We start from the raw sequence: 18,337 nt of genomic DNA, 5'->3' as shown, positions 1-18,337 counted from the left end.
AGTTTGTCAGCCAGTTTACAGGCACGACAAAAGTCAAAACATGTCCCGGATACTTTTGAAGAAATGGCTTGGTGACCGGACAATCTGTACCTATAAAAATGGATTTCTGTCCGTCTGTCAGTATGTTCCTTATAGAATCGAAAACTACTGAACCGATCGGCATGAAAATTTGCATGTAGGAATTTTTGGGGTCGGGAAAAGTTCTTATGATGGTAAGAGACCCCCTCCCGCACTAAGAAGGGGGGCTCCCATACAAATGAAACACAAATTTCTGCTTAACTAGAGAACTAATCGAGCAAATCTAACTCATCCCCTTTTTAGGAGGGGAATTATGATCTCTCCCACCTATAAGAGAAGGGCTCCCATACACATGAAATACAAATTTCCTCATAATTCGAGAACTAATCAAGCAAATGGAACCAAATTTGGCATGTGGGGGATTTTAGTGGCATGAATTTATTTTATGAAGGTTTGAGACTCCTCACCCCTGTGGTAGTGGGGGCGGACTCTCATACAAATGAAACAGAAATTTTTGCGTAACTTAAAAACTAATCGAATTCGAGAAATTTTAGGCTCTTCCTTAAAACCACAGACAAACAGACATAACACTCGTTTTCCATTCTTCGTACCGATTAAACCGTTATTTCAAAATTGGGCTTAGTTGGGAATGTCTCCGTTTTGGTCAAAGTGGCGCTTTTTGACAACAGAAGGGGAATTCCCTATAAAAAAAACTTGCTACTTCGTGGGATACCCATGTTGCTATTTGATATTTGGGAATGTCGATCATAGATGGTGCTAGTGTTCAGGCTAAATGTGAGGTACGATAATTTTTGTTGATTTTTCTTCCAAGAGTTATATCAGTTTGTCTGTGATAAAACATTATTCAATAACAAGACCACCAGAAACTACCTATAGTAACACTAGATGATTCAGGGCGAGACGGCCGCGAGTGTTGTCAGCGACCTGCCGTCGGAAGTGCCGTCCACTGCGGAGGGTAGCCCCCAGGATTTATGTACAGCACAGTTTAATTTTTGGCAATACGAAGTTTGTCGGGTCAGCTAGTAGTTGTATATACGGTATATAAGTGGTAGCCATAACAGCCGTAACATTGAATAACATCTGTTTTCTCTGCAAAAGACTGTAAACGAGTTGCAGATCATTCAAGAATTAGAGGTTAAAACGTACTCGCGAGTCCATTCAGTCGGGTCCATTTCGCGTACATCCAGTCGGCGGCACTCGCATTATTTTGGTTTATATTTCGATATTTGATGGTTCATATCGGTCATGACGTCTTAAAATATCTAAAGTAATGAATACTAACAAGTTCAGTGTATAAAAACACAATTGATGCTTTTCTAGTAAAAGTAAGAGTTGCCGTTCTTACCCTCACTGCCAAGGAAAGTAATCATACCTCCCAGACGAAAAGCAATTTTTAAAAAGAAATTAACACCGGGAAGCAAGACAGAAGTTTGACGGAAAATGTCATACTGAAGTTTATTTAAGTTAGGTATTTTCGATTCGCTCTCAGTTGGATGCACGGCAATACTCAGGGTACATCTACGCAGCAGTTAAATTGAATCTAAATTAAAGGTACAATATAAGAATGAATTCACAAAACGGGTTTACTATGTGCTGTCAACATTTTGACCCGCATTTTTGTCAATGTTGGGTTATATCGTCGGCGTGGGAAAATGGCCTCGGCGGCGTGGGAAAAAGGACCTAGGCGGCGCGCCGGTTCTAAATCATCGGCGGCGGCGGCGCATGCAAAAGTGTCGGCGGCGGCGGCGCGGCGCGGCGGCGCACATGTCTAGTTCGTGCCAGGGATGTGGTAAATTCAGCATGAAGGAAGTGTAATGAGAGGCCTGAGAAAAAACTCATCCTAAAGTCACTTGAACTGGGAATTGAGGAAAAAAAGCCGTTTCTTCAATTACCTATAACATTATTAACGTGCGACCGCCCAATTAGCTTCGTGGTACGATGCTGGTCTAACAAGCCAGTCGTCGTATGTTCGAATCTTAGCACAATTGTATCAAACGATTGATGAACTAAACGCGTTTTGTCTCAATACGATGCGATCAAACGAGATGTCAGGTAACGCCGTATGGTGAAATCCACGAGTGTTGGCAAAGGAAATCCTTAAACAGTGTCTTGAGTCTATGAGTCTTCGAATATGTTTTTAGTGAATTTATGACGTATCAGTACGATATTTAATATTGTATGGGTATATTTTTCGCTTGAATTAATTCAATTGATTTAAAAACAATTATCGTGTAATTGAACGAAAGTTATAGCTATATAATCTGCTGTTGTATTTTTTGTGTTTCTTCTCTTTCCTTATTTCGTGATCTCTTGTTTCTCGACTTTTGCTGTTTCAGTTACAATCTCTTTTATTTGACAGACAAATGTGCTGCCTTCGCTTGTCATTTTCCAATTACAGAACTCTGTTGCTTAGCAGATTGTAGCCCGATTAACAGTTATCAACGAGAAAAAAGATAGACAAACGAGTTATCGGACTATGGTGTGAAGTGGGTAGTTGAGTTGTTTTTCTTTCAGTTCGACTGCTTTAATGATTTCTGTTTCGATACGTACTTTATTTTCATTCAGAACAAAACGCAAAAGACTACTACATGTCAGTTAGCATTTCACACTTTTTTCATCTGCCGCTAAGTCTCTACAGGTTGCTGTTGTTTAGAGCTGGGATTATATTTGCAGTTTTCACATTTTGCCTCTTTTATACACATATCTTTTTTAGCAAATACAATTTTAATAGCGAAGTGTTGTTTTTATGTTTTGTGTTTGAATGTAATAAGATTACAAATTGAATTCAGTATATTTCGCTCTGTTGAAGCGTTCTTCTTGGTGATAATATATCAATAATTAGAATAAACTCCACATCCAGAAATTTAAAGCTAACTAAAAACAAACAAGAGAAAACGTGTTTTTTGATTTTTTTTTTCATTTAATTTTGTAAGGTATTTAATTTTTTTTTCTTGCTGTTGTAAAAGTGCCACCGCAGTGAAAGTGTGCGTGGGTGTCTCAATTTCTAACGTATAGGGTGTATACGGGATTTTCCCTTCTGATTGCCTCTAGTAAAGCAGAATCAATTAGCAACTGTACAAAAGATCCTCCAGGACTAGGATTATCCTAGAAGATAGTAAAAAATATGCAAACAGAAGGCATATCAACAGTGACCAAAAAGAACAAACAGGCCTCAAACTGCGTTATTACAAAAAGAATATAAAACAAAAAACAGAAAATAGGTAAACAGATTAGAGAAACAAATCATCACTAGTACTTTCCTAGAACATTGCTATTTGTTTCTTGCTTCAGTTAGCTAAAGCGCTAAACAACTTTTCACGATAGAACCGACGTTAGGTAAGCTATTTCGTAGCAGAATTTATACAATGAGAATTGTTCTAGATAATTCTCAGAAGCAAAATAAGCATTCGAGGATGTTTGCCATCGTGGGACGTTGAGGATTGCAGTGGACGAAATTAATACGAGCGTCCAATACGCTAACTGAAAACAGTTAAGATGACAGAAAATAGGAGCTTTCAGAGAACAACAATAAATGTGAGAGAAAAAAACGTAAAATAATTGCACTAAAACCTCATTTTTTTGTTTTCTCTAGGCACTCCACGTGATTAAAATTTTATGTTATCTTTAGCTCATTTCATGTCTTTTTTAAATTGGTAGCGTCCGCAAAAAATGGAAACATTATCAATAGTAATTGAAACCATTTTTTACACGTTCATTTTAATACAGAACACGTTATAAGCGCTGCAAAAGCCGAGAGCAACTCATCTATTCCAACAGAAAGCAGTACGGAATTACACGATTATAGTGATGAATAAGAATAATAATGGGAATAAAGGTCACCAGCTCGACCAACCGTCTTATAATGAGATCGGTTTTCGGAAACAGAAAGGCTCAAAGTGAATATCAGTTTACACCGCAAAGACTAGAACTTTTACACTTTTCCAGCCGTTCATTTGCGTTTATTCTACTAATCCGAATGACCAGTGGATGTTATGCATTACACGTTACCAAAGAATAAAGATATGATTAGTCCACTGCTTCAAACGTGGTGGCACCCTCTTTCTAATCGAGCAGGCTGTAACCAGCGTGGGAAAGGTGTAATGATTGCATCGTGTACAAGAGAACATTTTTTCGCTATATATACTGTAGCAGTTACTGAATAAACAATATTCAGAAAGTTGTGATACAATCTTTAAAACATATGAAATATTGCTGCGATTACACAGTATGGTTTATAAGTTTCTGCAATATTCTTAAAACTCCATGCTGTACTAGATGTACTTATAAAAACAAAATTAATATAAATGAAAAATATCTTTTTCGCACTTTTCTTTATACACGTGAAAACGTCTGGTTTCACCCAAATCTGCCAGTGGTTTTTGCGTTTTTATTTATATTTTTTTATTTTTTCATTTTTTGTTTTGTTACTAAAATATACTTCTTCAGTTTGTGTTCTGAGCCCAGAAACACGATTAGTTACTTTTCGTAGTTAGTTTATTTAGACGTTTGTCTTGCTGTTTTCTATGACTGGATTGAACTTTTCCTTTTCCGTCTGTTTCGCTCGAATCCTACCTATAATATAGACCTATTAGTACATACCATACACACGCTTGTTTCTTTATTCCTTTCGCGACTGAAGAAGTTTTGTCGCTCCGTCAGCATATAGCAAACACCTAATCTCTACCACGCCTAATCAAAAAAGTACATACTCGCTAAACATTGTTTTTTTCTTTCGATTCTTCTCTGCTTTATTTCTAGGTAGTAGTAGGTGATAGCGGTTTGTATTTTTATCCTAACCTGTTGTAGTTTGCAAAAAAAACAAGGCAAATTAGAAGTTGGAGGGTGAGGAGGTTGACTTTATACATAAGAATGAAGGGAAGTAGGGGGATCTATACAAAAAATATCGAAAATACGGAAATAGTACATTGCAGCAAATAGTATCCTTATACACATTTCCAATGGGATACACGCACAGATGCACGAGCACACGCGATTATTACGCGATTCGTTTGTACACTTGTGTGTGCATTAATCCGATATCATTTTCCGTGGATGTGAATTTAATGCTCTGAAATGATATACATGGATATCTCTTTCTTCAGCATTTTCGATTACATTAAATGTATGAAATATATAATTACTAGCATTAATTGTTTGCTTGTATTAACTTTTCATTATTGTAGTAATATGTATAAGGGTTCTGCATGTTTTGCTGTGTGGGTCTGATTTAGTTGTTTACTTTCCTTTTCGACTCCTTTAATATTATTTATATCTCATTAAGATTAAATTGAATTAGATGTATATTAGACAGATAATATATGGCACGAGTGTTCAAATTTTCTGAATCTTTTCTCCGACTACGACCGGGTTGTTACGTCTAATTTCCGCCGCGCCGAGCTCCCGATAGTCGAACGAGCAGTCGTGCTTATCACTGTATCGATGTATCGCGCAGAAAAGACCACCACATCGGCACTCGAAGCCTGTTTTTGTAGGTAAAAACCAAAAGTCAGTTCGAATCGAAATCCATGCAAAAAAAACGCTATCTTACCAGTCAGTCCAACTTTTTTGCGGCAAGTCACACATCGGTTCTTCTTCTTTTTACCGTCTTTATCACCGTCTTTGTCGTCGCTGGCATCGGAGTGATTACTAGATGCGCCACTGCAGCTTGTTCCACTATCGTCATCGATTTTCTGCAAAAATGAAATGTGAAAGTTTAGAGATACACTATGCAGGGGAGCAAATATCGAAATCGCGTAGAACTTGAACTACATATCTCATTCAACAAAACAAACCGAAACATACTCGTTTTCGTGACTTGTCTATGACTTGACTTGGGACTTTTTCTAGTACACTTTCATTTGCTTCACTAGGACCAGCTTGACAACCATTCATATCGACATCTTCCAAAACATCCTGAGATGTCAGATTACAGTGGAGAGTAATACATATCGGATAATCAGAAATCAATCGCTAGCTGATCTCGACCTAAAGCGCTTTTCCAATTTGAGTTGGTCAACAAACGGCTTTAAACCGAGATAGAACTTGCGCAGCGGAATGTCAATACTTACATCCTTATTTTCGGTACTAAAGAGCACACTCTGGACTGTAGGTTGTGCGGTGTTTGTCACTGTGAGCGATGAGATTGAGGTGGCGCTCGTTACTGCGGACACTGAAGCCGCTGCAGCGGCTGCTGTGCTGGCAAAGCTCTGCGACGTGACGACGGTGCCAATGTTGGTGGAGGAAGCGGGAGAAACGGCCGACGGAGGCGGTGGCGCATTGGAAGATACTGGCGTGCTACTGACTGGCGGTTGCTGCTTTTTTCTTAACGAGTCCTGCAATGGATATGAAAAGAGAACATATTCACGAGTCAGACTAGCAGTATAATTGGTTTTGCATTTGGTTGTATGATTGTGATGGTATGTAAAAAAATAGTAACATAACTATAACTATATTTACATCAACGCAGTTTGGTTCTTAACGCTATTACGTGAATTATAAAGTTTGCTAGACTGTCATCCGCCGAATTTTTGGGGCCCTAAAAAGAGCCTGAACTTCAGCAATACATCAGCAATAAATGTAGAGAAGTGTTGAATAAGAGGAGGAGCCATATACGAGTCAAGCATGATTGTATGAATCGAAATAATGATAAACTTGGCATGAACATTGAATTAAGATACGAGGGGGCACCAAAGCAGATCTTTGCCAAGGATGCCATGTCATACTATGTCTCTGCATTGCACACGGAATGTGACTATTACAGTTCGTGTTTTATTTCAAAAAGTCATGTTAAGTTGATTCGTCTTACTTTCTTATTAAGTTTGTTTGACTCACTTTCTTATTTTTGGTTCATGTTCATCTAATATTTTTTATATGATTGGTTAGATTGTGATTCCGTATTCTTCGTTGCTTCGAAATTTTAAATTGCATATTCTTTTGAAGCTACATTACAACTTACGCAACAGTAGCGAGCAGCGATTTTTGGAGAGGAAGCGAAATTCTGTACGGTTATCAAATCTCAGCTGCTTCCGAGGTACGACGCTGGACTATTAGGCCAGTCGTCGTATGTTCGAATCTCGACTAGGAGCGTGGCTGTTAGAGTCAATGGGATCGTAGCACCCGCGATTTTCATGTACTCTAACAGCTGACTGCGAAGTCTGTCGAAAAAACAGAAGGTCAAGTTTCGAACAGAAAACGAGAATGAGAGCACCTAGAGAGCTTTGTTTGGTATTTATTAGAAAAAGTAAAGTAAAAATTACTTGCTAAATGAAATACGACTTTTTGAAGGTCTGAAAACTGACTGTTTCCTGATTCCCTGCTTACGTTCATATGGAATAATAGGAGGTAGATAATGCAGTGTTGAGTTGAATTTAGTTTTTTTTTTCTTTTTCCACTTGGACTAAGAATATAAATTCAATTCCGCTTGTACTTAATTAGCTTGTACTTAATTTGCGCCAATCTTGATAAATGTATTCCTCATTGCCAGGAACAATGCATTGTTGCAAATACTTGGTTAGAAAATAGCGGATAGAAATTCCTATCACCATATTCACCAGACTTGGTACCATCCGACTATCATCGATTGATTTGAAGCGCTATCGCTGGAACACGGGGATCATGGAACACTTAAATTTAATCCAAACTGAGTCTTAGTGGAAACAACGCAAAAACGGCAGGTATTCTTTAACCGGTGCCTGCGACATTTCATTCGTGCCTGGTGGCCTGACAACTGAATATCCCACTAGGAACTCCATCGTCGATGTCATCAACGGCCGATAGACTCGACTGGCATCCACAAGGACAGCGTAGAAGAGGCAGACCCAGAGGCTCATGGCGACGGAGCTTAGCCAACGCCATCCGGGCTGTAGACGAGAACCTGTACTGGCGACATGTAAAAGCCATGGCGGGTAACCGTCAGCAGTGGAGATCTCTGACTTCATCCCCTTGTTCTGCCGGACCGGCGGACATGGACACATAAGTAAGTAAGTAAGCTATCGCTGGAATGGGTTCCAGTTCTGAGAAAAGCAGCAAAATTTAATATTTCTCGGGTAAATTTTCAAATAGACCTAAGTGACAATGAGAGATTCTCTTCGCGTCTCCTCTCTTCCGTCTTTCACGGCTACATAAATGCATAGAAAAGGAAATTTTCAAAACATTTAGCTAACTAGTGACTTCGGCAACCGTTTTATACAAAGCTGATGTGTTAAAATGCATTGGGATCGCCGTAAAAAGCGGAAGAGAGGAGACGCGAAGAGAATCTCTCATTGTCACTTAGGTCTATTTGAAAATTTACCCGAGATTTTATGTTCTTGGATTCGACGGACTGCCTATTCATACGTAGAATACATTTGCTCGTATAAATATGAAAAAAGTAATCCTTTAGCTAATCCATAAAATCTTATCCATAATCCATCTGACGATGAAAGATGACCTTTGTTATAACATCATATTTATGTTTTAGGATACAAATCGACACGGAGCCAGAATTAAAGGGTCTCAGTTTTATCATTGCAATAGATGTTCAATCTTAAGGCATTTTCTTCCCGATGTCTTACTTTCCCATGACGGACGATAAAATTGTACACAGTCTGACTACTGTAAATAAAGCAATTTTGGTGCCTTCGACACTGCAGCTCGAAAAACGGGCCAAAACTTGTTTAAACGGAACGAATAGTACGACAGTCGTTTGCTTGTTTGATTGATGTCAATGCAGTTACATGCAAACATGCATTAGATGAAAAGCAAGTAGTCTATAACACAACCCTTCTGATTTTTTTTGCTACATTACGCTTCCTGCCAAATCGCTTTAAAATATTTGCTTCGAAACACATATGTAAAGCATTAGTTTCAATCGGGAGAAGACACACTTTATAATTTTCTTTGGCATGCATAATCAAAAAGGGCTTCTGTATAAGAAACTTAGCTTCTGTTTCATTCATTTCTGTTGTGCAGTATTGGTCAGAGTAAGGGAAAGCAGTTTTTGGCATTACTCTGAGGCAGAGAACAATCAAAGAGCCAAACTTCAACTAAAAACTACCAGATATCTGTAACTTGCTGCCGCAACCATATTCTTGTTTCTTTACTCCAACTATTCAGGAGAATATGACAAATATGATCTCCCAACATCAGTTATGATAGAGTGTATGTATTATTGTTTATAACTGCGAGCAAGAAATTATTCGTTTGTGTTAATTAAAATAAACCGTAGTTTGTACAGTACGAAGGATTTTTTATATTCGTGTGTATTTTTCGTCACCATCTATCTATACTGATACTGCGTATTAACAACTTCCAGTTGCTAAGACCTGCTTGTTGTGCTCGTAGGTTACTTCAATAACCACACTACATCACTCTTCCTTAAACTACGATACCTATTAGCAGGGAATCAAAATATCATTGTTCATACGCAGAAATAACCGACAAAACTGAAAAGCGATAAACCAGTTATTCTCTGCCTATAAAACAAACATACGTAGCAACCTGAATGTATCACGATAACAAAATATTAGGACAAATGAATATCCATTCACACCAGCAAACAGGACAACTTTGGATGAGAATATATAGGTATTGATACACACTCGCTCTCACAAGCGCTTGCTCTTGGTGATACAGGTATACAATAAAATATGTATATGTCGCCAGTCGGCTGGTTAAAGACAATACTTTATCAGCAACTTGAACATAAGGGACAAACAGCAAAAACCTTAAGAAAAAGACCAGCTTACTTTGACCTAAAGTCTGGGGTACAAAAGTTACCAACGCTACCTTGGTAACTATCAAACACTGCCGCTGCCGACACAGTGTAAGTGTAGGATTGCAAACAGCAGAGTCTTTTTCGTAGGCCACAACATAGTTGTCATGAAACATCTGTATTCACGATAAACAGCTACGATAACTTGTCTTTGTCCTAACTTCCATGCAATAGTGACAAACTTTCATCATACATTGTCGCAACATTTTGAAGTAGGGACAATATCTTTGTCTCTTGTGCGTTCGTAATTTTTGATTTTCCCTGTGCAAGAGTCAAGCTGTTATTATTCTTCTCTTGGCTTAGGCAAATCGTTGCTAACGCCCTTTGGTTAATATTCGGGTCGACGACTTGACTTTTGACCGGATTTGCTGCTCGCCAGGAAGCTTCTCGTATCAAAGTCATCTTCATCGCGAACGCTCACGATGCGTAATTTTAACGTCCTCATATCCTCTCCATGGCCGGTAAATTCACGTGGCTAACTGTGCTGTACTCTAATAGCCGGCTGTGAAGTCTGTCGTTAAAGAAGGGTCAAGTCTAAGAAAGACGTTTAAGCCCAAGGCTTTTTTTTGCTAACTTCCTTTGGTTAATATTCGAGACTACGACTTGACTTTCGGTCGGTTTCGCTGCTCGCCAGGAACCTTCTCGAAACAAAGTCATCTTCATCGGTTACGCCCACGATGCGCAATTTTGACGTCGCCTTAACCTCCCCAAAGCAAAGCAAAGCCTAGGTGCTACATTCCGTTATTGGAACTTGACCTTCTGTTTTTTATACGACAGACTTCGCAGCCAGCTGTTACAGTGCAGGACAATTGCAGGGCCAGTTGCTACAATCCTATTGACTCTATCAGTCTTTCCCAGTCGAGATTCGAACATATGACCACTGACTTATTAGGCCAGCGTCATACCTCGAAAACAACTGGGAGGCCAACCTCTTCATGGCCGGTAAATTCACAGAGCTTCCAACGGCATGTACACTTCCCCTGGAACGGCTGCCGCTTTCTGTAACACCGCCAGCGTTCTGACATGGTCGGAGGTCCGTGTACTTCCAGTTTCTTCGCCTTCACCAGAGCTTTCTTTCGAAATTGGACCTTCCCGTTTCTTCAGAAAATTTCCAAAATCACACTACATCAGGTACGCGTACTTTTTTTTAAACATTTACGGCAAAATCAAATGAAAATGCCCAAAATAAAGTACGTAGGGTAGTTGATCCAATAGTTGTGGTAGTACCAATAGTCGCGCTACTATTCATTATTAATGCATATTTTCGTCACCGTAGCATTTTTGATAAAACAATTACGTTCATTATATAAAACAAGTTTTTAGAAGTATTGGTAATTAGACTACACCATTTAAAATTAAAGCATTATTTGCTAAACTGCCAATTTTCCAAAATCTAACGCTAGTTGGAGCGCACAACTATAGGCGCTCATTTCTATAGTTTTGCTACGATGTTTTTACACTTAGCAACCTAGCAATGTATATGAAATAACACAATTAAAAGAACACCAAACTTAATTAAGGAAACATTAGCGCAACTGTTGGTACAATATAATTGAATCGGAAAATTATTTTTTTCTTTATAAAGCTTCTCGTACAACAAAAGTAATTGTCTTGCCTTGTGACAAATACCTTATATTTGATCAATTTATATCCCACAAGCATTAATTGAAGCATATTGACCGTTTGCATTGTATAATCAAATTAACTGCCTTATCTTTTCCTGAAGAATAAGATGATACCTCATTTCTTCTCATTTACTTTCGTATCGTTCAGCGTACACCAATTTAACAGTGTATCAATATCTGATTATATGGCGCATCAGTCAACTTTCGATACAATCGCTTGGCGCTTCAAGCCATCGGCAGACATATATTTGGGAGATTTAATGATGAAGCATACAACGTTTACTGTAACAATATACAGCAATTGATCCAGATGGCTTCCTTGGGGCATACTAGCCCTAATTGTATCTCAAATGGAAGAGAACTGGTTCCGTTAATACACATTAACGCACGCACGCGTGCAGTAAGATATGAAATTCAGAAAATCCCATTCTTCCTAGCTACGTCATCCCCCAAAAATGCGTCATGATGTCTAGTTAGTATACTGTATTACAATTTATTCATTTCCAAGAGGTACAGAAAAGTTTTTATCAGTTCTCAAACCGCTCCGTACATTTGCAAAAATATATTATTAAGGTCCATAAAACTCGGTCCGTCCTCAAAATTTCATGAAGTTTAAAGACCCTTCGGTTCAAACAGTGCATATCTATAACATACCTAAAGGGCTAAATAGAGCGCTGCGTCAGCGCCAATTTGACAGTTTGGGAAAATTGTTAGAATAACAATGGCCGACTCTTTGACGCAGCAGTCTCTTTAACCCGTAATACTTTATTTTAAGCACGATCCTATCACAAGTAAGTGGGATAGTAAAAACATCTATAACCGTTGATATGACTTGTACATTACAAAAGTCTAGTAGCGTTAGCTTAAAAACTAAACTGTGATTAATTAAAAACCGTTCTAGGAAAATTAATTGATTCATAAAACTAGAGGAACAACACGAATCATTTGTATCAACAAGGTTACTCACCTTATAGCATACTGAACATAATCCGTCCTGTGCTGGATTACCGTAGAATCCACAACCTGATCTACACATCGGCTGCATTGGATTCGATTCACGCTCCATTCTGTCTCCGGACTAACAAGTCTAGCAGGTATGCAATTTTGCCGTGAGCAGACCCAGCTGCTCTGCACAGCTCGAGAGAAAGATATCGAAAAGGACAAGTTCTATCCCCTTCTTCCCTTTTCGTATGTGTACGTTAGACAAGCGGCAGCAAACTGGCAATTTATAACTCTCGATTTATTGCTCTAGCCCAGTAAGTCAACGGCGAGCTTATTTTGCCGGACCAGGAAATCCACTGATATCACACGATCACGGTTATATTCGTCCTTCGTTCAAGGAATCTTTTCACGAAACAAAAGCACTCAACTTTCAAACTAAAATTTAAAAGAAGAACAGCAAACTCAAAACACTGTAGATTTTCACTGCTTTTTCACTTCGGTCAAATTTAGTGCCCGCTTCACACGAACGGCAGAACCTTTCTGACTAAAGTTTGACTATCCTTTCAGTTTTGCGTTTCAGGTGTTGTCGGTATCTCAATTTCTAGCGCACTTCAAACTTCTTATTAAAACAAAGCTTGCTTTGCCTTCAATTTCAACCAGAACTTTTCCTCACATCCGCATGCGTTTAATTTTTACCGGTTTCTAAAAAGATTTTCTACACTTGTTCCACTGGCGTTATTTGTTTGCACTTTATTTTGGTTTTCAAGGGATTGACCCTTTCTTTTGGTGGGATGCCGAAAATGGTTCACAGGAGTTTGCCGTCGTATCACCGAGGCCGAAGTGTCTGCGCTTTGGATCTGCAAGAAAGCGAACAAGAAAATGATTAATTTCACTGCAAATTTGTAAATATAGTGATTTTATACTGGAATTAAACGTAACTGTTTTATATGATTTATAAATGCTGTATGTAACTATAAAATACACCTGTCTGAATTGCCGAATTTTTTGAGCCCTCAACTAGTCAACATAGCAACGAAAGATTAGAGCAAAGATTAAATCCGTCGGAGACAACACTGCACGACAAAACAAGAGCGTAAAATGAGAAGACTGATACATGCGCATGGGTTTCGTAGTCTGGCAACAGCCGTCACCGACGACGACAGCAGCGACAACCCGATAACGTGTCGGTCACGACTCGTCGGAACACTGTGGACACACGCAAGAGGTATATAAAATAAACGGATGAATGGAGAAACGAGGCACACGTTGAGGAGCGACGCGAGACCTTGCTGGGTTATATGTGCACAACGGTACAGAAGCACAGACCAGGTGGGGTCAGCAGACGAACAGTGCGACGGTTGGTGGGTGGTAAGCTCATAACGAATGAGGTCACACAGTACGAAGCAAAAAAAACACTACACATACGAGCTGAGATGAATGGCGGAAGAAAGAGAATTGAACAAAACGTTGTGTGAGTGGATAGCAGAGAATGATAGATTAACTGTATAGTACTACCAATACTACTAAGTGTATAAAATAGCGATACGAGAGAAAGAGAGCGAGAGATTTACATGAACAAAAATATCTTTATGATAATGATTTCAGACTAATGAATATTAAGTTGGTTGATTTGGTTGTAAACGGGTATCAAAGCAAAGAATGCTTTCAAAATGTCAAATAAGTAGTTGATGTCATAGTTTAGAAATTATTTCGATTTGATAAAAATTTTGTGGCAAAATAGGACAACCACTACTGGTATGAGAAACCCATACCCAGTGATGCATTCGAAGGTGTGTGTACTTCTTTCCGTCATAACATTATAATGTGTAGGTGAATGGTGCTCAATTTTGCGACTCTCGATGGCAGGGTATATATTCAGCTCTCATCAAACCAACTCGTTATGCCAGATGTGCAAAGGTTTATGCATCAATAAATTTGGGAGGCCTCCATCAGTTCAGCCATAATCCATTCACATTTGGACTGAAGAACGGAATAGTTCGCGCGAATTGGTCTTAAATATTTGCATGCATAGACATTTACGAAACTACGTCCTTACATCCTACAGAAAAGATTAAAATAAAAAGTTTCCTTTTCTTGTTCGGTCCGTAAGTAAAGAAAAACGTGTAAAATCTATCATTAGAAATCAGTACATAGTACGGTTAATTCGATGAATTGCTCACAAGCTTTACGGTGTAAAAGGTATTATTCATCATGGCTACAACGCAACGTCATAAAGCCTAGCTACATCTTTAATTGCATTATGACACTCGTGACTAGAATAAAACGAGGCAGAACAACTTTGTTATCATCAGCCGTACGAGGAATAGTTTGTGCTTATTATTCTACAGACGGGTGTGCTGTTTATTTTATCACGTCACACGCAGCGGTAATTGTAGTAAGAAAGGTAACCGATGTGAAAACAATTTTACATGATTTCAATTAGCAAATGTTAATGTTCAATGAGAGCCTTTAAAACTAAAACCATGTGCTTTGGGCAATGATCCCTGAAAGATGATTCACCAAGTTATTGTTTGCAATCTCAGTAGGGTCTTTATCATTTATTGATAATCCGAAAAACCCGTGTGAGTCATTGTCGGCTATGCTAAATTTTACCAGGAAGAGGTTGTGTTCTGTAAGACCTATGAAAGGTATACAAGTGAATGAGACGGGCAAAGCTTCAGTTTTTTTTTCAATATTTCGCAATTTTAATCATTCAATAAATTCATAATTTCGAAGCATGAATCAACATTTGATTTTTTGCTCATTATATATCATTTGTATACAGCGCTGACTCAAGTTGCTGACGGAGAAATATGCATACGTGTTTCAAGGAAATTAAATTATTATCTCTTGGAAGATTCGTCTAATAGTTGCCTAGCATTGCAAGCATGCCCCGTTTTATAGACAAAAATTTTGAGTTGCAAAACGTGTCACATATTTAGTCAATGAAGTAGGTCAGATCAAATAAATGAGATTGAAAAATAATAATGAGTAGAACTCCTAGTGCATATAATTTAATTTTTGACCCTCGACTGTTTAATCAAAAAGAGATTGTCTATTTTTCAGACAATAATCGATTTCGATAGGCTCATTATTTTGCAAAATGTCCTCTCAGTTATGATTTTTAAACTTCAGATGATGTATCGTGCTTCTATTCTTATGAAATAAACTTCAAACTCTTTCAAATCGAGTTCTACACTACACGAGCAGCACAGCTTGCTTATCGGTACCATCCAATCAACCAAAGTCGAAACAACATCAACATTACTTCTCGATGGTATAACAGAAAGCTCAAATATTGCTTTCATTTCATCATCCTTCACGCTGTTCGCTTCGGTTCCAGCAGTTCCAGGCTTGTTTTCTTATTGCCTTTGGCATCCAATGCTTCTGCTTTTGCTGCTGCGGCTGCTGTCGCCTGGTGTAGTATTTATTATTTGTCTACTGTTGCCATCCCACCACATACGACGTCCCCTGCGGACTCTGGTTTGTCAACCCGAACCTCATGGTGTATAACGTACATAGGTATCAGCTCAGCTTGGAATGTTCTCATCTACTGTACCATAGCTGACGACAGCAACACTTCCATTAATATAAGTCCCTACTACACTCTCCAATGATTTGTTTATTCGGTCCACGGTACCGCCCGCCCGTGGCTTGATATTCACTGTCTGTCGCACACCTCGATTCACAACAACTCTTGCGGTCCGAAGGAGCCAGCGGAGTTGGCGGAACGCTCTCGTTTCTCATGTATTGCAGTCACAATCAATCATGTGATCCGTCGTCTGTTCCGTTTCGAACCGCTTTTGAACGCTGGCGACGCTTTGTTTCGCATGTTTGAGAATTTTATAGGTCTTCTGCTTCTTCTGCTTGAATTACTGTGCATATTCGCGTAGGTTCTGTTGTCGAATATGACGAAAATTGCTAGCTATCGCGTTAGTATATGTATGTTTACAACCATCAACAGATTCGATGCCATGTAATCACAGTGCACCCAAAATTGTGCATGGTTTTCAGACAGTAAACTATCAATAAAGAAATATAGTTAACATATATTTTACCTATAAAAGTCAAGACCCCTGTGTCCGTTAATTTTCGTTAATAGGAGCTACTTGAACGCTATTGTGCAGCGATAAAACTTTGTATACACATCAATATTTGCAGGCATGTTATATAAAACCCTACAACCAACCAATTCAACTACGACCAACCGTCCATCTGGTGCACTGGCTCAAGTACCTAATCATAACACAGTATTAAAAACAATACGGCTTGTATATTAGTGAAAAATACATGAAACTACGATGCGGAAGACAAACAAACAAAGCTATCGTGAGAGCCACAAGCGGAGGTCATAATTTTTTTTGTGAAGGTAAACAATCTGCTTTGCTGCACCAGTATTTTTGTGTTGAAATTCTGATTTTTTAGATCACTTAATGATCACTTCATTACTTCATTGAAATATAATTTTTATTTGTCATCATGCTTAGTTGTATCCGTTCTTTGAGTTCGGTTCGAATTGCGAATTGCAAATTTTTCTGTGAAAGCTGTTGTTTAATAAAGCTAAATGTTAGTAAACCGTTTCGGAGTGTAGGTCTACTGAATTGCACAGTTTCCGCAAACGTGCTAGAGTCACAAAGAGAAGATCGTTGCTATTCCTCATATTTCTATGATGTTTGATTTGAGTGATCCCTTCTGGCTGCAAACTGTTATATGCAGATGATTTAGAATTATTCCTCGTTGTACGTCCGTTGAAGACTGCATGATTATAACTAGATTATGAAATATTGTCCAAAATAGATGGTTCACATACCAGAGCCGTCTTCATCGTCAAACTGTTGAAATACGACATCGATGCCAAGTAATGCCATTCAACTCAATCTTGGGTCACTCATAACCAATTTCCCAAGCGTTTCAGACAGAAGTCACAAATCACTTTCGGACTAGTCGTGTCATTTAATAAGATATTTAATTTTATACGTTGTGAACTTCGCACGGTGGCATATGCTTCTCGATCGTAGAATTTTGTAAAGCAAAGCAAAGTAGACCCAATTGCCTGCTTGAGTGCACCACTGGATCTCCTTGCTAGTGTTGTGTACTAGTCAGCGGTTTCCAGCGATCACAAATACACGAACTAATCTACCACTCTAATATTCGTCTCCTTCAATGGTTATCAATCTGATGTAGAATGGCATCCATCGCCACATTTTATAATGTCAAGATTATCTGCGAAACCCAAGAGTTTCGAAAACTTTGCTAAAAATATCCCTTGCCAATTATTTTATCGGATTACATCATCAATATCAATATTAGATAACATACAGGACAGTCTATTCCCTCACCGTATCCCAAGGTGTGTTTCGAAAAGACTCGAGAGTTTCCCCGAAGCGCACATCACTCGCTCAAGGGTAGCCGCTTTAACCAGCCGCGTCAGTTTATCCGAAAATCCGTTGTCGATAAACGTATTAAGGACCAATTGTCCAAACTATAATGAAAACGTAACAAACAATTGAGAAAACAGTTTGAAAATAATAGTAGGGCACACGATTCCAAAATGACATTTTATTTTTTTATATTTTCGGGTTATCCAGCTGATCGCTTAAGGTGAAATTAGTCGTCATTTATTCTGCAAATTTCAAAAGCAGTTTTATTGTCTGAAACAAAAATTCTCTTCATAAAAATATATTCGCTGTGTTCAGATTGCCAAGAAAAATGCAGTGTATACATTTCCATAAACAGAACCCCGTTTGGGGTCCAAAAACTGCTTCCGCAATTGGACTCTCCAACGAAAAGTTAATGATTGCTAATTTCCCGTTAATAGCGTATAAAACTCTGCGGCAGGCCTTTTTGTAATGCCAACAAAGTGTCAGGGAGACCTGAAACATCAGTTCTACCTGACGAGACAGGCAATGTCGCCCACTAAAACACAGGTAAAGCCCCAAGTGTAGCCGATACGTCTATGCTCGTAGGCCGAGGCCTTCCG

The 18,337-nt window shown here is 38.7% G+C and overlaps 1 protein-coding gene across 3 annotated transcripts in view; it reads right to left on the bottom strand.

The window, feature by feature from the left end:
- Positions 1 to 2,221: 2,221 nt before the first annotated feature.
- The window catches only part of LOC128737677 (AN1-type zinc finger protein 6), a 46,512-nt gene continuing 30,396 nt past the window's right edge, over positions 2,222 to 18,337 (bottom strand). For all 3 annotated transcript variants that reach the window (XM_053832372.1, XM_053832387.1, XM_053832381.1), the window contains 4 exons: positions 12,383 to 13,214; positions 6,108 to 6,371; positions 5,588 to 5,729; positions 2,222 to 5,519 (listed from right to left, as the gene is read on the bottom strand). In XM_053832372.1, the coding sequence (XP_053688347.1) occupies positions 5,371 to 5,519; positions 5,588 to 5,729; positions 6,108 to 6,371; positions 12,383 to 12,481 (654 nt within the window). In that variant the 5' untranslated portion in view covers positions 12,482 to 13,214 and the 3' untranslated portion in view covers positions 2,222 to 5,370. The remainder of the gene's footprint in view (positions 5,520 to 5,587; positions 5,730 to 6,107; positions 6,372 to 12,382; positions 13,215 to 18,337) is intronic.

This window comes from Sabethes cyaneus, chromosome 1 (assembly GCF_943734655.1).
Source record: "Sabethes cyaneus chromosome 1, idSabCyanKW18_F2, whole genome shotgun sequence".
Taxonomy (NCBI): domain Eukaryota; kingdom Metazoa; phylum Arthropoda; class Insecta; order Diptera; family Culicidae; genus Sabethes; species Sabethes cyaneus.
The sequence above is the reverse complement of the archived record's forward strand: the minus strand, read 5'-3'. Positions and strand labels throughout refer to the sequence as shown.